The sequence below is a fragment of the Leptopilina heterotoma genome, unplaced genomic scaffold (genome assembly GCF_015476425.1).
Source record: "Leptopilina heterotoma isolate Lh14 unplaced genomic scaffold, ASM1547642v1 Lhet_163, whole genome shotgun sequence".
Taxonomy (NCBI): domain Eukaryota; kingdom Metazoa; phylum Arthropoda; class Insecta; order Hymenoptera; family Figitidae; genus Leptopilina; species Leptopilina heterotoma.
The window spans coordinates 882673-905913 of record NW_025110879.1 but is presented as its reverse complement, the minus strand read 5'-3'; the positions used below and the strand labels follow the sequence as shown (position 1 = coordinate 905913).

The window sequence follows — 23241 nt, the reverse complement described above, 5'->3', positions numbered from 1 at the left end:
TAGTTCCGAAATTCAAAGGTTTTGTAAAATTCGCATTTTACTCCTCCAGGATTTTTTTTTTAGATTTAATCGATTTACAATTTTATTAATAAAACGTTTTGAATGAAAATTAGATATTAAAATAAAAAAAGTGATCAATTCACTTGAGTTTCTTTTCTATCGTCGAAATTTTCAATTTTTTTGTTAAATTGAATACTTTTTAGAAGCAATATACTTTTTTGATTTTTAGTATAGATTTTGTATATTTAAAAACAAATTTTTTATTTAAAATTAAATTCAATAATTATGTATTTAAAATCAAATTTTTTATTTATAAAATTAAATTTAATATTACGATTTGCCGATTTTAAAAACAAATTCTATATGTAAAACAAATTTTTTCAATAAAAAAAATCGATTTTCACAAATAAATTTTTTTAAAATCTAATGTAAATAAAAAAAAAAATTGTAAAATGTTGCTTCTATGAGATGAAAATAAATTCTTGTATGTTTAAAAAATACCTTGTTTATTTGATCTACGATGAAATGAATCAATATTCTATACGTGTTGGGTAAAATAAATATATGTTTAAAAAAAACAAAAAAAATCTCACTTCGAAATACAACATCAAAAGATTGGACATGAAAACACGTTTGAGAATTTACATACAATTAAAAATTCATTTTATGAGCTGAGAGCAATGTCAGTTAGTGGAACTGGCCCTCTCGTAATAATATCTTTAAGGTCAGCTTTGATTTTTAAGAACCTTCTCTTAAATTCAAGACCACAGCCTTTTGATAAACGGAAGTCAACCAAGATTCTTCCGTCCATGTCGTGAATACTCGCTTTGAATACTAAAGGCATTTTTCTTCTATCAACAGTCGAAATGGTGATCTGAAAAGAAACGAGTATTTAGAATCACTTCCTTTTTTTTATAGAAATTTCCTAGAAAATCTCTTTTAGCGAAAATGTACTTTTATTCCTTTTTTTAAATTAATGATAGTAGTTATCATTAAATGATAATAATTACTACTACTACTATTATTACTACCATCAATTATAATAATTATTAATTATAATATTATTTCTATTATAATTCTATAAATATTTATATTATTATTAATAATTGTGATTACTATTATTGTTATTAATAACTATCAATAATAATTTATAATTTTATAAGATATTATTTTATATTTTTTTTAAAATAGTGTTTTTTAATGTTATTGCACCTAAACAATTTTACCATTCACGAATTTTAAAATTGTTTAGTAATGCCAAAATAAGGATAAAATTTCTAAAAAAATGTTAATAAATTATACGCACTATTCCACCATTCATGCGATGATTATAATTATACTTCATTAAGCTATTCATTAGTTTTTGTACAGTCGAATCACATTCAGTCGAAACGAAGAATCTGGTCATTCTACGAACAAGTCTCTGGAAGGAATTCTGGAAAAGAATTTCGTTAATTAATGTTAATAATCACGCTTGTATTAATAATAATCATATTAATATTAACAACACTTTAATTAATATTAATAATAATTTTTCTTCTTTCGAAATAATTCCAACAATTAATATTTTTAGTCTTTGGAAAATTGATATTTAAACGTTAAGTTTAAATTAAAATATTAAGTTCAAAGAAAAAGTTTTAAGTCTTGTTTTAAAATGAAAATTTAAAAATTCTTTTTTTTTATTATGGCATTTTTTTCTGTAATATTTCCGACAATTAATATTTTGTCGAAAATTGATAAGTATTTAAAAAAAACTTTTGAAGTTTCGTTTTAAATTGAAAATTTTGAATTGGAGGAAAAAGGTTGAAATTAGCTAATTAAAAAAAATAGTTGGCAGTTTTTTACAGTTGAACAATAGTTAATTACCTGACTAGTTTGAGTGTTAGGCTGTGTATTGGGCAATTGAGTGGAAAGCAAAAGATCTTCCATATGAGCTGGTTGTGAGAAGGAGAAATTGGGATATTCCGTCGACGTAAATGTATTTGAATTTATATTATTCTCTATTATTTCTGGTTGTGAATAACATATTTTCGTCAAACTATCCTCGTCCTCAATGAGAAGCCGTTTCGATCTGAATCCATCGACGACGTCACGATCCACGTGATTCCCGTCTAAAAATCATAGATTTCGGTTAAAAAATTCAAAGGAAAATAATAATTAATCATGTAAATTAATCAAATTTAAATGAAAATTTTTTAATGAAGTAAATAAATAAATAAAATTGGTGGAAATTTCAAAAAATTAAAATTTTGAAAATTACAAAACACAGAAAAGGCGACAAAAGATTGTGACAATGAACAATATCGTCAAATGAAATTCCAACTGTTTATAATTTCAAAGATTTTGCCTTATCTGTTAAAGCTCATATTACAATGAAACAGCTTATAATTAGTCAACGTATGCAATTATAATTGTGTCGCATTAACCGCCTTCCTGGCTTCGGTGTTTCAGCTTTATGAAAGTTTAGCAATCATACAGCTGAATAACCAAAGAAAGGACAACAGTTTATTATAACTTTGACGATGATGATGATGATAGAAATGTTTTCCAAGATGCACAAACATCTAGTCTGTACTTTGGTAATCTAGCTTTATGAATCGTTTTCATTAAAATCATAGAGCTGTGTTACCAAAGTAGAGGCCAGAGTTTTTCTCTTTCTCCTGTTAGCCTGCAAATACTTGACAAAAAGTGCCAACGAAACAAACGAAACAAAAATTAAATAAATAAAGTCGATACAGATAAAAGTTTCAAGTTTTGAACGTTAAAATGAACGAGTTTTTTTTTCTAAATATTAAAATATGTAAATAATAAAAATTGGACGTTTAACTTTATCATAATTTTCTTAACAATTTTTTTTTTGTAGAATAAAAATTAAAAGTACAAAAAAAAATATTGTTGTTCATCCGAACGTTCAAAACTTTAGAAAGTTAATAAATAATTTAAAAATTCGTGAAAAAATAAGTAAATAAATAAATAAATAGATATAAAAATGAATACAACTTAAAAATCCGCAAAAAGACAAAAAATATTTTCAACTGATCGTGTTATGATTAGAATCTGAATGATGTTGTCAGTGAGCGCCCAGTTGGGTACTGAGTCGCTTTGAGAAATTATTTTTAAACTCAGAGTCACTCAGTACCTGTCCAGGAAGTCATCAAATTCCAAATAAAAATTTTTCGCCCCCAAGTAGAGACTAAATGATTAAAATTTTTATACAAAATTATACAGTTTTAGAAAGAATATTTTTGAAACTTGTAAACACATTAAGACGTGATAACAAAAAAATAGAAAAATACCTTCACTAAATTTGTTGATGAACCAATGATGTTTTTTAATTTCACTAATTTTAATTCTCTTCATTGGTTCGTGAACGAGAATTTTTCGAATCAACGACAATGACAAGGTGTCGATTTTTTTCCACGGTGTCATCGACACATATTTCCCATTTTTCCAAGCTTCATATTCTGGACAATCTGCCGAGGACTGATCCCAAGGCAGTTCTGTATTTCAGACAGGGACTCGTTAAATACTGAAGAATTAATTAATTCATTAACATCTAATTATAATTACAATTATTGCAATTTTTTTTCATTTGAAAAAAAATGCATTCGTTAAAATTAATTCCAAATTTCAAAAATTCATTTAAAAAATGAATTTTTGAAATTTGGAATTAATTTTAACAAATGGATTTTTGAAATGAAAAAAAACATTGAATCTAGTGTTGAATACGCGTATAAAAGAAATTGAAAAAATGTTAAGAAGTTAAAGGTAAAGAAAATCACCTCCGGCCAGCAGAGCAACGAGAATAATTCCACAGGACCAAATATCGGCAGGTTCTGCTCTGTACTGTCTTTCCAATACTTCTGGCGCTACATAAGGCAGTGTTCCACATCTTGTATCTAAATTTCTTTCACGTCCATGCATACGATAAATCGTCGCCAATCCAAAATCGGTAATTTTCAGATTATCCTTATCGTCTAATAGTAAATTTTCTGGTTTCAAATCCCGATGGGCAACACCACGACTATGAAGATATTCAACAGCGGAAATTAAATGTTGAAAATATTTTTGTGCCTCCCATATCGGCATACCAACGTCAGGTTCTGAAAAAAAATATTTTTTTCTGTAGTAAAAAAACAGGCCTCGGATCGACTTTAACGAACAAAAAAAGTCGCTTTAGTCGATTAGAAATAGAAAAAAAGTCGATTATTTAATTTAGTGTTGTCACAAATATTTTATTTTCTATTTCCCTGATTCTTCACTGATTTATAAATTCGATTAATCAAAACTTGTATAATTTTGCTAAATAAAATATTTAAATACTTCTTATTTCTTTTTTTACCAGGAAATAAAATTTAAAAAATTTCAAATTCTGAAATTTAATAATTTATAAAAATTAAAACTTATAACCCTTACAAGAATTCAATTATTTTCTACAATTTTTAACTAAACTTCATCTATAAATCAATTATCTATATTACTTTTTAATATTTTTCCGAAAGATCTTCAAGAATTCAATTATTTAAATACAAATATTCAATTTTTATAATAATTGAAACCGTTCATTTTTCTTTTTAAAGATATTAAGGTAGAATATATTCAAAAAATTTTAATAAATAAATTCGTAAAATTAACTTTTTAAAAATATTTCTGAATAATTTTTAAAAGACGCAATAGTTTTACAATTACATAACAATTAAAAAATTTTTTAAAAAATACTTTAAATTTAGTAAAATCTTTGAAAAATAATTAAAATTTGCAATGAATTTTAATTAAATTCTTTAAAATAATGAAATTTGGCAAAAGTTTTAATAAAATTTCTGAAAATAATTAAATTTTGCAAAGAGTTTTATTAAAATTCATGAAAATAATTGAATTTTTCAATAAATTTTTTTAAAATTCCTAAAAATTGAATTTGGACAAAAATTTTATTTAAATTTCTGAAAATAATTGAATTTTGCAAAGAGTTTTATTAAAATTATAGTATTATAGATGAATTAGAATTTTAATAAAACTCCAGAAAAAATTTCATTTTGCAAAGAGTTTTATTAAAATTTATGAAAATAATTGAATTTTTCAATAAATTTTAAAAAAAATCCTGAAAATTGAATTTAAATAAAAATTTTTATTAAAATTCCTGAAAATAATTGAATTTTGCAATAAATTTTTTAAAAATTTCTAAAAAATGGAATTTAGACATAAATTTTATTTAAATTCATGATAATAATTGAATTTTGCAACAAATTTTAATAAAATGCTCTAAAATAATTAAATTTTGCAAAAAAATTTATTAAGCAAATAAATAATTGAGTTTTTAAAAAATATTAAATAAATAATCAATTTTTGATGAATTTTAATTATAAATAATTTCTCAAAAATTCTAAAATAGTAAATTTAAAAAAATTTGAAATTACTTTGTCAGAGAATTACTTTTTTCAAAACTATTCTAATATTTTCATTTTTTATCGAATTTACACTTGAAGATTATTCATTAAAATTTTAAAAAATTCAATTATTTCCAAAATTTTCAATAAAAATTCTGTAATAGTTAATTTTTAAAAATTATAATAAAATACTTGAAAAAAAGGATTTATTTTCAATTAATTTTACTAAATTTCAATTATTCAAAATCTTTTTAATTGTAGGTATATTTCACAAATTTAATTAGAAAAAATTTTCAAAAATAATTTTTGAAAGATTTATCTACATATTGGCACAATTTTATACTAAAAAATATGGTATTTTGTCGCAAAATTTGGAAGAAAAGTCGAAAAAGTCGCAATTTTTTAATATAAGTCGATAAAAGTCGCATTATTTGAAAATAGTCGAAAAAAGTCGAAAAAATCATAATATCCGAGGCCTGAAAAAATTGTTTCGTATTTTCTAACAAAAAAAAAACGGATTATAATTATAAAAAAAGCGTTGGTGGACTTACCTATTTTGTCAAATAGTTCCCCTCCTGATGCGTATTCTAAAAATATGTATTCCATATTTTTCTCGCTACGTTGTCCGAAATATTGAATTATATTCGGATTTGACAACATTCTATGAATTGTCGATTCCTTCTTGACTGCTTGTCGTGCGTCTGGATGTTTTGATAAATCTACCATTTTCATAGCAACAGCTTCCCTGGTTACTTTATTTATTACAAGTTTAACTCTATACACGAAAAGAACACAAAGAAAGTCAAATCATTGTTTACCTTTGAATCTACAAGTGGTGACCTTGAATTTTGAAAATAGAGAATACGAATCAAATATACAAAAATTATGAATTTATTTAAATTCTCTCTCTTTATAATTTCAAAATTTTTTTTATAAATTCCAGACAGCAAAAAATTGTTTTTTTAAACAGAAGAATAATTTTTGAAAATATACAAAAATTAAAAAAAATAATCTGAAAATTAATTTCTATAATTCGATAAATTAAAAAAATATATAAATACTCACTCTCCATAGGCACCTTCGCCCAGGGTATGCCCAAGAAGCCAACCGTCGACAAATTCCGTCATCATCACTCAGCATCTCCTTTTGCCGACACAAAGAAATCTCATTTCTTTTTTCCGCGGGATTCCTTCCTAATGGTCACAAGACATACTGCGTTACATATATACAATTAGCCTATAAATACTGACAATATCATGTAAAACGAAATAAAAAATTAACTATCCCATTAAATTACAAATGTACAATAATTCTATTCTATTACATTTTGTAAAATTCATGCACTAACAGTAAAAAATGTTATAAAATGATAACGACCGAACACGTGGCTTCTGAAATAGAAGAAATTCTTTTTCTAAAGCCAACCTCTCTCTCTCTATCTATCTTTCCTTCTTTAAATTCAAATATAGTAAAAACAAAACACAGTAAAATTTCACACTTACTTTTTTCAAAAAAACTTCTTTTTAAAATGGTTATTAGAAAAATTTTATACTTTGTACCAAAGAGGGGAAAAAAAGAATTATTAAAATGGGGAAATCGATTATAAAATGCGGTATTAGTTGCCACTTGACCATAAACGCTGTGACGATGACGGAATACGTTCTTCCTCTCGAAAAATCTGCGCACTTTGAATGCGCAAATATCGCGGGGAGAAAGGAAAGAAAAGGTTAGCGCGAAACGATTGTAATTTAAGGTTATGTACCGATAGATGGCAGAGAAATGGCAATTTTTCATAGGGAATTTTCATAAATTTTTTATAATTACGATAATTTTATAATTTTATTAATATCGATAAAAATGGAAAATATTTATTTTAATTTATTTCACTTACATTTATATTTAAATAATGCTCAATTTAGTGTATTGTACAAAAATGTTGTTCCCGCTAAAAAATGTTGACATTTTGATTTACTTCCGTGTATGGCGAATAGATCATCAACAGGCACTTTGGCGGGAAAAATAAATATTTAAATTTTCTTTTTGTATATTTAATGATTTTGAACATTATTTTTTTGGATAAAAATTATAGTTGGTAATTTATTTACTCTATAAATGGATTTATGGGGAAAAATGATTTTTATTAATGGTTAATAATTCAGTGATTAGTATTTTCTTATACTTTATATTTGTTTTCTAGTTTTTTTAATTATTGTTGTTTTTTTACTGTTATTTTTCTAGAATTATTTTTACTGTACTATTTAAATTAAATTATTTATTATTTTTCTACAATTAATTTTACTGTACTATTTAAATTAAGTTATTTATTATTTAAGTTAAATTACTATATTTAATTACTAACTATATATATATATATATATAAAATTATTATTAGAAAAATATGTAAATTGCATATTTTTGTTTTCTTTTTATGAAAAATAATTTGTTTTCTGAATAAAAAAGTAAAAATATTAATTTTCTTTTTGTTGCTTTCATTTTGATGAAAATAATTTTTTTTGAATAAAAATGTCAGAAATATTCATTTCTCCGGCCCTGTATATCAATATAGTTTTATTTACGTAACTTAAGTCAGTGACAATTAAAATGACTTTAAGAATGTTAACTAGATAGGCTTGTCAGTAGTGTTAACAATATTCGATGCTGTAAGAGCAATCAAGTGTTGTGGCTGCTTTTAAAAATCATAACGACAAATTATATTAAAAGAAGTAATTATTTATATATTATATATTATTATATTATTATTATTATATATTATATATTATTATATATTTATTTAAGAAGTAGTTATTTTAACGAAATATGAATGGAATTAATAATTTAATATATATTCAAAAAAATTTATAAAATTAAATAAATTAATAATAATAATAATAAAAATTTAATCTTTTTTTTTAAATAAAAGTAAATTTATAAGTTTTAAATAATAAAAAATTTATTCATTTAATAGGAAATTTACTGAAAAATATTTTACAACATTTACTATTAAAAAGTTTAATAATAAATATTCAAAAATATTTACTACAATTAAAAATTACTATAGTGTAAAATATTTACAATTTGAAAATTGAATAGTAAATATGTAAAATATTTACTAATAGAAAATTTAATAGCAAATAATCAATTTTTCATTTTAATTAAAATTAAACTAATTATAAAAAGCATCTACTGAATTTGATTAATAAAAAAGACAAACAATAATATTGAAAAATTATTTTTTATTTTCATGTTTTTTTATATACTTTTCATAAATAATTTTAAATATATTTTTTAATTAAATATTATTAAATTAAAAAAAGTTGGATTTTTAATCGTTCGATTAAAGATAATAGAAGGTTAAAAATAAAGAACTTAAAAAATGTGAAATTTAGATAAGATAATAGTTTATTTAAAAATGATTTTGAGTTTTTTAAAAATAATTTTTTTTTACATTATATACTATGCATTTTTTATTTAGATAATAAATCAAAGTAGTATAGATATTATTTTATAATTTAAAATACCTATCCTTTAGTATAATTACAAATTAAAATGTAGGAAATATTTGAAAATTTAATATTAATTTTTACTTAGTTCAAATTAAACAATTTTTATATTTTTAATTTACATAATTAATTAAAATTGCTCCATTTTCATAGAATATTTTATTTATTTTTATACTTTTAATAATATTATTATAACAATGCTTTTATATTATAATAACAATAAATTACATTATAACCATATGATAAATAAAAATAAAAAAACCGCTGCCAAGTTGTATATTTTTTTAATAATTTTGGTGCTCATTTCATGAACACTTTACTTCCTCATGGAGATAAAAATAATAGAAATCTATGAATAACTTTTTATAAATATGGTAAAAGTTATTGAATTTTGAGTCAATCATTGTATTTTTAAATACCCTACAAGATAGTTACAATAATTTAATAGTTAAACAAAAATTTTCAAACAAAAAAGTTGAGAAAATGTCATTTTCCACAATTTTTGGTTTTTAAAATACCAATAATTTCGAAATTTATTATCGAATTAGGTTCAAAAATAGGTCAATCGAAGCGTTTTTTAATGCTCTACAAGTTGATAACGATAATTTTAAAGTTACTTCTACGTTTTTTGACAAAATTTTTAAAAAAGTCTTATTTTCAAAAATTTTTGATTTTTAAAAGTTTAATAACTCCGGTTAATATGGACGAAAAATGTTCAATTAGGGCTCAAAAGATGCTTCTAAGAAAACAAAATTATGTAAAAACATTTTTTTAAAGTTATGGCCAAAAAACGTTTTTTTGCAAAATTAAAAATAAAAAAAAAATTTAGTTAAACTTTATAAATATATCAGAAAGTACTCTCACTTTATGTCCGCAGGTGAGATCTACAATTTAAAAAAAAATTCAACCCAAAAGTTGTTCATGATTTCGAGATATTTATGAAAATGTGATGTTTAGATACACACACACACACACATACGGAATGACATTTTTTAAAAATGTCATTTTTGAACTCCTGAGGTCAAATAACATAAAGATATGTCAAAAAATCGAACTCGAAAAATTTTGGTATTACAATACTTCCTCTATCAGGAAGTAATAGTAATAATTATTACTTTTTTTATTGTTTAATACTATTATATTATTTACAGTATGAATATTAAGTAATTCGGTCTTATGTAAAATTTAATTTTTTACATCCTTTTGTAACAATAATGTTGTAAAAATTGTAGAACTTATGTAATTAATTACGCAATAAAAAATAAATCTAAGTATAGAATCGACAAATATTATTATATTTGGCGATTCTATAATTAGATTTATTTTTTTATTTATTAATTAATTTTTTGTTAATTGTTATTAATATTATTTTACATTTTCTTTATTGCTAATTTTATTTTTTTTATATTATAAATTTAAAAAAATAAGTTAAAAAACTAGAAAATTTTTAAAATTATTTTTTATTAATAATAATAATAATAATAATAATAATAATAATAATAATAATAATACCTAATAATTATTATCATTGTAATCTTTATTTTTTATTTGCTTTTTTCGTTATTTTTATTTAATTTAGCAATTTATTATTATTAATTTTTATTTATTATTTATTTTCTTTCTATGTAAAAGAAATGGCGACTCGTTGGGGTATTGCTGGCGCTGGATTAATTTCTCACGATTTTGCCACTGCTTTGGGAACTTTATCAAGCTCAGAACATCGTGTTATTGGAGTTGCTGCACGAGATTTAGGAAGAGCAAAAAAATTTGCAGATCTTCACAAAATAGAAAAAGCTTATGGAAGTTATCTGGAATTGTCACAAGACAAAAATATTGGTATTGTATATATATGCAAAAAAAATTTCAATTTTCAATTCTCCTTATTCGATTTCTGAGATTAAATTTTAATTTACAAAAAAAAAAAATAAAAATTATTATTTTAATTATTATTTTATAAAATAAAATTTAAAACAAAATATATTTTATTTTCTCCCTAAATTTAAATTAGTAAAAATGTTTTCTAATTTTAATTAAAATTCAAATTAGTAGGTACACATTTTTACTAATTTAAATTTAAGGGGTTACGCCACCCTGAACGCATGAAAATCGGATGGTTTTTTAGGAATTTTTTTGATAAAACTGTTTCAGGTAGGACTTCTTTACATTTATTGATGCTTTAGTACATATATTGAGCTTTTTAAATATTAAAAAAAAATGGTTTTTAATTAAAAATGGCGGAGATATAACTATTGGCGTGGATCAATTTTTCCGGAGCACTCCTTGATGGTGTACATGATTGGCAGTTCAATTTTTGTCAGAAACAAGTAAAACAATATTTTTCTTAAAAAGTGATAAATTTTGAACAGAGTGACGAAGCCATTTAAAAAAAAAAAATTTTTTACGCAAATGGAAGCACTTCAAAAATTGACATTTTTTTTTTGGCTAAAATTACCGTATAAAAAATTGGATAAAAAATTTTCAAATTATTCAATCAAAAAAATCCCACGTCACTCTGTGGAAAATCTATTTAGGAAGATGTATATTAATTTTCAAGTCAATCGATTGAATAGTTTTTGAGTTATCGTGTACACCGTCTCGAAAATTGTGGTTTCGAGAAAAACGCAAAAGAAGAAAAAAATGAACTTTAGTGTATTATAACTTGAAAATTTTTCAATTTACTATTTAATCAGCAATTCCTGGGCCATAATTTTTTTTATTTAAGAGTGGATGGGATACAATGAAAAGGACCCTTCCTAAATCATGAAAGGGCCCCCTAGACCATTCGAAAATAGAAAGTCGCTGCTTCCAGCAGCTCTCGGCGCGTCCCCACTGCGCTGACTTCTAATGACCATAACTTTTGTAATTAGTGAGACATTGTCTTCGGCGACATCTCAAAATATTCGTTAGAATATAAACTTTGAAATTAAGCAAAAAAAAAAAAATAAATTTTTTTGAAAATTTCAGGGTGGCGTAACCCCTTAAAGAGAACGTAAAATATTTTTAGTTAAAAATACTTTTGCTTAAAAATATTTTTAGTGAAAATACTTTTAGTTAAGAATATTTTTGAGTTAAAATACTTTTAGTTAGAAAATATTTTTAGCTAAATATATTAATCAATAATTATTATTGTTGTAATTTAGAACCGTTGTGTTTAATTGTTAAATTAATTTGAAAAATTAATTAAACAATAATAATTATTGTTATTAATTTTATAAATAGCTCTCTAAATTTTACTAATAAATATAATAATTTCTACTAATTTATTAGTAAATTTTACTTTAATGAATTAGTATAGTAAAAGTAATAATAATAATAATTAAAGCAGTGGCGGATCCAGACAAGGTTTTTTTGGAGGCGGGGGGCATCCATTAAAAAAATCAATATAATGTTATCTCTTTCTATCTCATAGGAATATTTGACTCTTGGGGGGGGGGGGCAAGCACACGTGCCCCCCCTGGATCTGCCACTGAATTAAAGTAAATTGTTTGTTTTCTTTCGTTTTTTCTTTCTTGAACGTAATTAAAAACGAAGAAAAAAATTACAATCTCTATACATAAATAACTATTAATCGCTTACTAAAGAAGAAGAAGAAGTAGAGGAAGAAAAAAAGAAGAAATAATAATTTGTCGCAGAGATCGTTTACATTGGCACATTAAATCCATCTCATCTGGAAATTGGAAAGATGATGTTGAATGCAGGCAAGCACGTCTTGTGCGAGAAGCCCTTAACTCTAAATTTAAAGCAAACGTCAGAATTAATCAGTCTCGCAAAAAGTAAAGGACTTTTCTTAATGGAAGCCGTTTGGAGTCGTTGTTTTCCAACTTACATCGAAGTTAAGAAGGAATTGGATTCTGGTTGTATCGGAAACGTTAAACAAGTAATTTGTTCATTCGGTTTTCCTCTCACCAATATAGAGAGGCTTAAGTAATTATCGAATTTCAATTAAATATCAATTGAATTTATATATATATACAAACCCAGTCGAAAAAATTCTAAAAAATTTTACTATAGAATAAAGTGTTTGATTTAATATTTCAATAGAATTTTTACACGTATTCTAATAAATATAAAAATAAAAAAATGTAAAAATTTTTTTATATTATTTTATTTATTATTTTCTTTATTAATTAATTGTACCTATATTATTAATATTTTTATTAACTGATTATATTGTTTGCTTAAAAAAATTTGCTTCTTGAAATTTAATGAAAGTTCTTCATTTTTTAAAAAACATAATTTTTCTAACAGTTTTTCTTTAAATTTAATTATTTGAACAACTCGTATAGAAATCGACAAGATATTTTTAACAGCAACTTGAATGTAAGATATTTTTGATTAAATAATTGAACTTTCCAGTGGTACCTACTCGAGTAACACTGGAACTATCCCGGTATTAAGTTTCTTCTAAATTTTTTTCAAATTCAATTATTTTCCAAAATTTCAAATTAGAATTCTTCAAAAATAAGATTATATTTCAAAATACTTCTTAAAAGTAAACAAATAAAATTCATTACAATATAAAATTCATTTCAATGAAATTTGACAAAATTTTCAATTTGTTTCAATTTTTTAAAATTATTTTCGGAAATACAATTATTTTTAAAAAATGTTTAATACATTTTGTCAAGAAACAATTTTTCGGAATTGCTGAATTAAATTATTCAAAACTTCATTACCTTTTGTTAAACAAAAATTTAAAAACTTATTCTTATTTATTTTTCCACAGGAATTAAAATTTCAAATAATTTTAATGAAAAACCTCGTGAAATTTAATTATTTCTAAAAATTGCAATTGTAATTCTTTCAAAATTCAATTATTTTTTTAGAATTTTACACTGAAAAAAATACATGAGACATTTTCAACTACATCCCCTTAGTAGAGTGAAAAGTAATAAAACGAACTACTTTTTTAGTTAGTCTGGCTACTTTTGATACTTATTTTAACTGTTTTATGTAGTTAAAAATTATTAATTAAATTAATGTAATTTTATAGTTAACTTTGTAACTGCAGGTATGTTACAGAAATGACTACAGAAAGTAGTAGATTCTACTACTTAAAGTAGTTCGATAGACTAATTTTGTAGTAGTTTTTACTTCTTCTAGGAGTTGAATTATTTTCCATGTAATTTATGTTATAGATTTTTATAGAAGATTATCAACTGTGAAAAGTTGTAAATGCAACTACTTTAAGTAGTAAAATTATATCAGTTAAACTGTGTCAGGAATGCCTTTAAGTATTAAGCAACTCATCGTAGTGGGCGAGCGTGGTTAGGTGGTTAGGTTATCGGTTTACGAATGTTAGGGTCGAGCGTTCAACTCCCGACGTTTAGAGATTTTTCTCCGTTAGGTATATAGACATTAAATAAATAAGGTATAGGTAAACAAAAGTGGGTAGGGGGAAATATAAAAAAATACAACTCGTTAATATTTATAATAAATTATAAATAATTTTATTTTACCATTTTCAGTAAAAAAAATATCTTAGTAACTTTAACTACATATCAGCAGTTGATTCTACTGCAAAACTGTCATTGGTTCCTATTTAACTAAGAAAAGTAGTTAATGCAACTGTATTATCACTTCATTCAACTACATATCTGATAATTAATGTAAGTTCAAAATTATCTTTGGGGACTTATTGAACTAAGGAAAGTAGTTAAAAAGTAGTCAAATCTACTAAGAATTTTTTTCAGTGTATTTAATGTAAATTAATTTGTAATACTTCTATAATATTATTTAATTATAAGTTTTAATTGCCGAAAAGTTAAACGTGATTGTAAGCAATCGTTTGATTTGACCATGCCAATCCGTGCAAAAATAAATAATTTGTTAATTTTTTTTGTTATCACAATAAATAATTTTTTTTTTCATTGAGAAATATTTTACTGTAAATGACAAAATGGCGGTGGATATTAAGCTGACTAATAATAAATGTAAAATTTGTTTTTTTATTGGCCGCATTAAATAAATTATTTCGGTATAGATGAAATGAATTTATTCATTTAGCTATTTTACTTTAAATGTCCAAATGGCGGTGGACAGTATGCTAAGTGTGTCGGACATTTAGCTTACTGCTTAGACAATTAGACGATATCGACGTGTATTCGTCTAACTGTCAGCAGTTAGCTAACTGTCTGAACACTTAGCTTAATGTCGGATTCGTCTAAGTGGCCACGACATTTATAAACTTATTTTCATTATACCTAATCTTTTAGTACTTTATGTGCGAATGGGCACATTTGTCTCAATATCTCAGAACGAGAAAGAGCTAAAGGCTTCAATTTTTTTTTAAATTGTAGGTCTCCCCGGGGGACATAAAATGAGAGTATTTTCAGCCCGATTTATAAAGTTTAACTATATGTTTTTTGCATTTTTCATTTTGTAAAAAAACGTTTTTTGGCCATAACTTAAAAAAAATGTTAGGACACCTATAAATGTTTTTCTTTAGTTTTGTAGAGCTTTTTCAGACGCATCCTTTGAATATTTTTCGTCCATATTAGCCAGATATATTAAAGTTTTAAAAATCTAAATTTTTCGAAAATAATACTTCTTTGAAAATTTTGTTGAAAAATGTAAAAGTAACTTTAAAAGTATCATTACCAAATTGTAGAGAACTAAAAAACGCTTCGATTGACCTATTTTTGTATCTGATTCGGTCAAAAACTATCAAATTATTAGTATTTGAAAAATTAGAAATTTTGGAAAATATCATTTCTTCAACATTCTTGTTTATTAACTTATGTATAATTATTAAACTATTATAACCATTTTATAGAATATATAAAAACACAATTTTTGGTCCAAGATTAAATGATTTTTAACCCTTTAATAAAAAGTAATTCTTATATTTCTTAAATATACTCAATTATTTTCTAAAATTTTAACGCAATGAGGAACCATAAGGGAAATTATTTTTCAAAGATTGAAATTTAAAAACTTTTTGATAATTAATTATTTCTAAAGAATCCTACTTTAACACTTCTAATTATTTAAATACAACAATAAATACCTAATTCATAGAATAATTAATTATTTAAAAAAATTGCAACTGTACCTCTTTCTTGAATTTTTGAAATTGGGGTTATATTTTCTTACTCCTCTTATATTTTATTATTTACAAATTAACTGTCAAACTTTTGACATAACAATTCGAACTATAAAACAAAAAATTAGAATAAAACAACACTAACTTCAGTGGAGGACAGATTATGTCGATTATTATAATATAATAATATTTTTTATTCTTTTTGTTATAGAATTATTCCAGTTTATTATTATTATTATTAATTATTAATAATTATTATAATTATGTTAAAGAATGTTCACTAGAATTTTTGTAGATTTATTCTGTAGAAGCATTCTATTTTAATTTTTAAAATAAATAATAATTTAATTAATAATTTTTTTAAGCCTATTCTATTTTCATTTAGAACTTTTCCGACTAATATTTATTTATTTATTTAAAGAAATATGTGGGTTTATAAATATAAAAAATTACAAAGAGAAAAAAATGTGAATAGAATAATTTTTGCCTTTCTTTTTTCAGCGCCAAAACAATGGGTGGCGGTACGATTCTTGATTTGGGCGTTTATACACTGCAATTAGTGAATTTTGTATTTAATGGTGAGAAGCCGGAAATTATTAAAGCAGTCGGTCATTTAAACAATGATGGTGTTGATGTTACAATGTCGGCAACACTCAAATACAGTGGCAATCGAAATGCAACAATTTTAACTAATTCCGAAGTGATGCTACCTAATGAGGCATTAATTATTGGCACCATGGGAAGTATTAAAATACCAAATTTTTGGTGTCCCACGAAAATTGAACTGCCACAGCGTGTCATTGAAATAAAATTGCCAAAAGGTGGTCATAAATTTAATTTCAAAAATAGCGCTGGACTCAGTTTTGAAGCTAATGAATGTCGTAATTGTCTTCTAAAAGGTATACTTTTTGTTTATTTTACGCTTTTTTGTATTTTTAAATTACTTATTTTTGTTAATTTCCATTTATTTTTATTGTTTACTAAATTCACATTTTTCCAAGGATATCAAATTATTGAGACAAAAAAATGTATCAAAACGTTGCAACGTTTTGATACATTTTTTTGTCTCAATTTTATATCGTCCCTAGAAAAACTGTGATTAAAATAAAGGAAACTGCATTAACTATATATTAATCTCTGTATTCTTTCATTCATTCTTTTCGTAGTTTGAAGTTAATTTCTGTGTATGCTTTTGTTTTTTTTTCTTTAAAAAATATTGTTTAAGAAATCGAAAATATGCAGGTATTTTTTCATGATTCATGAATTATTATGCATTATTATGCATAACAAAATAATATTAGAAATTAGAAAATTTAAAAAAAATGATGTTTAACAAATGAAAAATATACCCATTTTGTATATTATATGCTTTTTTTATAACAAATTTTATTTGACTGATCTAAATTATGCAAATTTGTCTCCTTTTTATTTATAAAAAATAGAAAATTGTTAAAAAATTATGGTTAAGAAATAGGAAATATATCCATTTTATGCATAATTTTTATTTCTCAATAACAATATTGTTCACATAAACTGATAGCTAAACTGTCTAGCTATTGCTTATTTCCATTAGAAAAAGTGGCGCTAATGCATATAAAAAATCTTATATGGGGGAGGGGGGGTCTAAAAACCTGAAAAATATGCTTACGTAATACTTGAATGGCCCCTTACAATTGTTTTAATAAAATTCAGTTTTTCAAAAATGAAGGAAAAAAATGTTTATAAATTCTATTTGCCAAAATTACAAATTTTAATTGAAAATGAAATTGAAAATTATTGAGTTTTTAGAAAATAATGGAAAAAAATGTTCTGTTACATTTATTTACGAATTTCTTTAAAATTATTCGAAAACAACAATAACTTCTTTTTTAAGTAAATATTTAATTATTATTATTTTTCTATAGGAATTAAGATTTTAAAAAATTTCAAATTCAAACATTTTTGAAATTTAAACAATTTTAAAAATATTGTTATAAAAAATGAAGATGTTCGAGACATAAAATTATTATTTTTATTATAAGAATATTGTTACTGTAACTTCTTCAAAATTATTTTCATATCTAAAATTATTTTTAAATCGATTTTTATTAGAAAATTCTAGAAGAATTCAATTATTTAAATAGAAAAGTAAATTATTTATTGAATGTTTCTTAAAATTTAATTTTTATAAAAAATTTATTACTAAATTTTTAAATAATTGAATTCTTTGACGATTTTTCCACAAGGAATTCGATAAAATTGTATTAAAAAATAATTGAAATTCTGCGAAGAGTTTTATTATTTATGAAAATAATTAAATTATGTTTGCGTACAATTTTTTAAAAAAATTTTTTAAATAATTGATTTCTATTAGGTAGTATTATTAAAATAGTAGAGATATTGAAAATTATTGAAATGAGAAAAATATTTTTCCTTAATAATTGAATTGTGAAGAAGAATTTTATTATTTATAAAGATAATTGGGATTTTGACGAGATTTTTTTTCAATTTTGAACATAATTGAACATAATTGAAAATTGAAATTGTATAAAATTTCAAATTAAAACCTTTTGAAGTTCATTTATTTAAGAAAATTGTAAACGCAACTATTTTAAAATTAAATTAATTTTCAAATATTTAAGTAAAATATTATTCATTAAATAATTTATTTATTTTATGATAATTGTTCAAGATTTAAGTTATATAAATTTTTGTCAAAAATTGACAAAATTGAAGGTTTAATTTGTATTAGAATTCGTGGTAATTTTATAGTTCATGAGTCAAACAAAGAAGACAAAAATTCAGAATTTTCTTATGAATTCTAAAAATTTAATTTTTTTCAGTAATTTTAATAAAAATCCCTGTGTCAAAATATAATGATTATTATAGTTATAATAATATTAAAACTATATTCCAATTCATATTTTATTTTTATGAAAATAAATTGAAATTACAAATTTTTAAATTGTATTGTTTTTAAAATTGCTAATTTTATTTAAAATTTTATTTAAAAAAGTGAGTAAAAAGTTAGCCGCGCGCGAATTGTTGCTAGTTTTATATTATATTGAATAAATTGTTATCTTCTTTGAGTAAAGTTGTTATATTTAATAAATTATTATTATTAAAATTATTATTATTATAAGTACCACGATTATTATAATAATTAATAATTTCCTTTTAAAAATCGTATTTTTTTGTTTTTTTTTCAGGATTAAAGGAGAGTCCACGAGTCTCTCACGCAGACTCTTTGTTGCTTGCTGAATTGGAAGATGAATTGCGAAAACAACTTGGTGTTTCGTACGAGGAAGATTAAAATAAAAAAAAAATTATCTGTCTTCTCTCTTGCTTTTTAAGATTTTACAAAAAAGAATTGAAATTTATCTCTGGGGATTAATTTATTTGACGAATTATTAACATACTTATTATTATAAATAATATTTTGCTCAAAATCAAGCGCAAAATGTATATTACTGTAGAAAATAGAAATTAAAAATAAAGAACACTATTTCCAGACAAATCTTTTCTTTTACCCTTAATTTCTTTATTTTTTTCAAGTTTTTTTTTCTTCCATTTTTGCGCGCTCGCACAAATTGCACACGAAAGGTAAAGGGGTTATGAACTTATGTAAGATCGTCAGTTCACGTTTCTTGGCACTTATCGCTACTTACAAAATATACAATGCGATTGCTGATTACCGTTCCATTTTCTTGTTGGGAGGTAAAGTTTCCTTCGCTTTGTGGAGCGAAGAAAAGAAACGAACAAAGAATAAGAGAAAAAAATGGGTAGGAAGAAAAGAAAAAAAAATCGTTATTTATCATTAATATTTTATCAAAAATTGACGGTGAAAAACATTTTTTTTACACTTACTACATAATTAAAGAAAAAGTGGAAAGAATTTTTTCATGTTCTTGAATTAATTCAAAATCGAAAATGTTTTTCATGCAAATTCTATTTTGGAAATTAAACGCCAATTAACTTTTAATGCTAATTCCAATTGACATAAAATTATATAGATACATTTTATTATATTTGTTTATAAATAGATTTTTGATTTTTATTTGTTGGTAAATTGTTAGTAAATAGAAATGTCAGTAAATGTATAATAAATTTAGAAAATAAAAATAAATTGGTTTATTAAAAATTTATTAGCACAAGATATTTCAGTAAATGTAGTTAATTCCGTAAATAAAAATAAATTTATATTAGTAAAAATTTGTTAGTAAAATAACTTCAGTGAATTGTCTTCTGAAAGGTAGTTTTTATCCTTTTTTTTATTTTTAAGTTAAAATATAAAAAAATTATTAATTAGTTGCTTTTTATTAATTTTTATTTCATTTCTATTTTATTTGATTTACAGCTTTATTATATTCATAATAATTAAAAATAGATTAAAAAGTATTAAAAAATCATTATAAAGGATTAAAAAGGACTTGATAGAAATTATGGAAGGGATTAACAATATTTAGCAAGTAAAAATATATTTTTTGTCAAAAAGGGCCAAAAAAGTAGTAAATATAAATTCGTTATTAAAAATTTGTTAGTAAAAAAAGGACAAAAATTAAAATTTTTAAGTAAAAATAAATTTGTTTTTAAAAATTTGTCAGTACAATATGGCCGGAAATGTAATTTTTTAAGTAAAAATAAATTTGTTAGTAAGAAAAGGCCATTATATTGTCTTCTAAAAGGTATTTTTCCCTTTTTTGGCATTTTAAAATTAAACTAGAAAAAATATTAATTAATTGATTTTTATTTAAAAGTTTATAATTAAAAAAATTAAAAGTAGATTAAAAAGTATTGAAAAATCATGAAAAAGGGTAAAGAAGATTACGAGGAATTAAAAAAAATTGGAAAGGATAGAAATTTAGTATAAGTTACTAAGAAAAGGTCGGAATTGTAAATTTTTAAGTAAAAATAAATTTGTTATTAAAAGTTTGTTAGTAAAAAAAGACCAAAAATGTAATAAATTTTAAAGTAAAAATATGTAGTTATTAAAAATTTTTTAATAAAAAAAGTCATAAAATGTACATTTTTAAGGAAAATAAATTTGTTATTGAAAATTTGTTAGTAAAAAAAAGACCAACAATGCAATAAATTTTACAGTAAAAATAAATTTATTAAAAATTTTTTAATAAAAAAAAGCAGAAAATGTAAATTTTTAAGAATAAAAATAGATTTGTCACTAAAAATTTGTTAGTTAAAAAATAATAGAAATTCAGTTAATTTTTAAATAAAAATAAATTTGTTAGTAAAAAAAGGCTGGAATTGTACATTTTTAAGTAAAAATAAATTTGTTATTAAAAGCTTGTTAGTAAAAAAAGACCAGAAATGTAGTAAATTTTTAAGAAAAATAAACTTGTTATTCAAAATTTGTTAGCAAAAAAAGTCCAGAAATGTAGTAATTATTTAGTAAGTAAAAATAAATTTGTTTTTAAAAATTTCTCGCTGTAAAATATAAAGAGAAAATTGAAAATAAATTAATTTATATTAGCGGCAAAAATAATTGTTACATAATTTAACAATTTAGAATATTGATAATATATAATATATAACAAAATAAAAAAAAATTAATTCTGAAAATTGTTATTTCCCGAAGAAAATTTTCGCTTTTAGTTGTAAAATGAAATAAAAATAATTTACAAAAATGCCATCAATAAAATACTGAAAATAAAGTTTTCCATTAATTTTTTTTTCTCCATTTGGTGAAATGCTTATGAAATATTTATTATTATATAGACGTGAATGCAGTGTGGTACGGCAAACTAACGTTATGTTGTTTCCGGCAACCTACTTGTTATGGTAATTCGCGGATATTCCCTTTGGTTTGGTGGAAATTATTGTTTCCCGTCTCTATCGCGCGATGTCCTTCTTCTCCCATTCTCTCCAACGACTCATTATTATTGCCGGAGGTTTGTCCACTTTAGAAATATATTTGGTAAGGTCGTCGAGATGATACTATAATCACTAGGGAATGTGTATTGTGTTTGGAACCTTGTTAAACTTCGAACTCAGAAATGGAATTAATTAATTTAAGGAAAATTAAATTAGAGCATACGAAATTGCTTTTGATAAGCAAGTTTTACGTTAAAGATTATTTTTTTTTCTCCTCTTCCCCTCTCTCTCTCTGTGGTTCTCTATTTTCCTCTTAAATTCCAATAAAGTTCAACATTGAAGTGCACATTAGTAAGTTTCTGATTGGAATCAACCAGGGAATGTGTATTTTGTTGAAGGAGGGTTTCAATTTTGTTAAATCAGAAATTAAATTTATTTCTTTTGTAGGATCGAACCAGTGAAAGTATTTAAAAATACGGACTTTACGGATGAAAAATGAAAAATTGTGGACCAATTACTGTCAAAAATAGAACCAGTCCTAAGTCAAATAAGAGAACAATTTAGTCATGTAAAGTTAGCACCACTTTTTCAAAAAATGAAAAAAATCTCATGAGTTCTGGGTTCTTTAGGAATAGTTATTTAGTTCTATAACGATTTTTTCTATAGTTCCGGTAATTGGGACTTTTAATTAAAAATAATTAAAAAACCATATGAAAAAAAATTAAATTCTAAATTTAAGAAAATTCTACTTAAATATGCGCCAAGAATATTATTCTTATTGTAAGAATAATATATTGTTATTCGTATCTTCTGGAAGAAAAAATATCAAATTTCAAAAAAAAATTTGAAACTTACAAAAATTGTTTATTTAGTCATTTTGCATATGATCAAACTTTTCTTCATATTAAAAGGTTAAACTTTTTCAAAACTGATTCGATTTAAGTCATTGATGGCTTATTTTCTTCAGAAAATGGTTCTCTATAACTTGGCCGTTGAGATTTATAAACAAATACACCGTTTTGAAAATATGCTTATTTGTTTAAAAAATAATTTTTCAAATTAAATCACTTTTTTTTAAACAAAAATAAGCATTTTTCAAAACGGTGTATTTGTTTATAAATCTGAGCGGTCAAATTGTAGAGAATAATTTTCTGAAGAAAAAAATCCATCATAGACTTAAATCGAATCAGTTTTGAAAAAGTTTAACCTTTTAATATGAAGAAAATGAATGATTTTTACCTAAATAATTAAATTCTTAAGACGAATTTTAATAAAATTTTTAAGAATAATTACATTTTTCGAGAAATTTGATTAAAATATTGTATTAAAAATAATTGAAATTCTGCGATGAGTTTTATTATTTGTGAAAATAATTGAATCCCTAAGAAGAATTTTATTATTTTAGAACATAATTAAATTTGTGCCAAGCATTTTATTATACTCTTAAAAATAATTGAATTTCTGCAATAATTTGTAATTTCTCCAAAATTGAATTTTGTTTTTA

The 23241-nt window shown here is 23.0% G+C and overlaps 2 protein-coding genes across 3 annotated transcripts; one reads left to right on the top strand and one right to left on the bottom strand.

Moving 5' to 3' along the window:
• Positions 1 to 485: 485 nt before the first annotated feature.
• LOC122499005 (serine/threonine-protein kinase grp) lies at positions 486 to 7074 on the bottom strand. 2 transcript variants are annotated; one of them, XM_043607035.1, is made up of 8 exons: positions 6887 to 7074; positions 6450 to 6596; positions 5936 to 6159; positions 3783 to 4103; positions 3297 to 3500; positions 1867 to 2111; positions 1307 to 1435; positions 486 to 874 (listed from the first exon to the last, which is right to left on the bottom strand). In XM_043607035.1, the coding sequence occupies exons 2-8, from the start codon at positions 6512 to 6514 to the stop codon at positions 665 to 667; spliced, it is 1398 nt and encodes a 465-aa protein (XP_043462970.1). In that variant the 5' UTR covers positions 6515 to 6596; positions 6887 to 7074; the 3' UTR covers positions 486 to 664. The 2 variants fall into 2 exon arrangements, with proteins under 2 accessions (XP_043462970.1, XP_043462969.1); XM_043607034.1 differs by having other exon boundaries at positions 6450 to 6577.
• An 895-nt stretch (positions 7075 to 7969) lies between these two features.
• Positions 7970 to 19419, top strand: LOC122499025 (trans-1,2-dihydrobenzene-1,2-diol dehydrogenase-like). Its single transcript, XM_043607056.1, has 5 exons — positions 7970 to 8107; positions 10517 to 10720; positions 12517 to 12808; positions 16431 to 16828; positions 19118 to 19419. The coding sequence occupies exons 2-5, from the start codon at positions 10519 to 10521 to the stop codon at positions 19219 to 19221; spliced, it is 996 nt and encodes a 331-aa protein (XP_043462991.1). The 5' UTR covers positions 7970 to 8107; positions 10517 to 10518; the 3' UTR covers positions 19222 to 19419.
• Positions 19420 to 23241: the final 3822 nt, after the last annotated feature.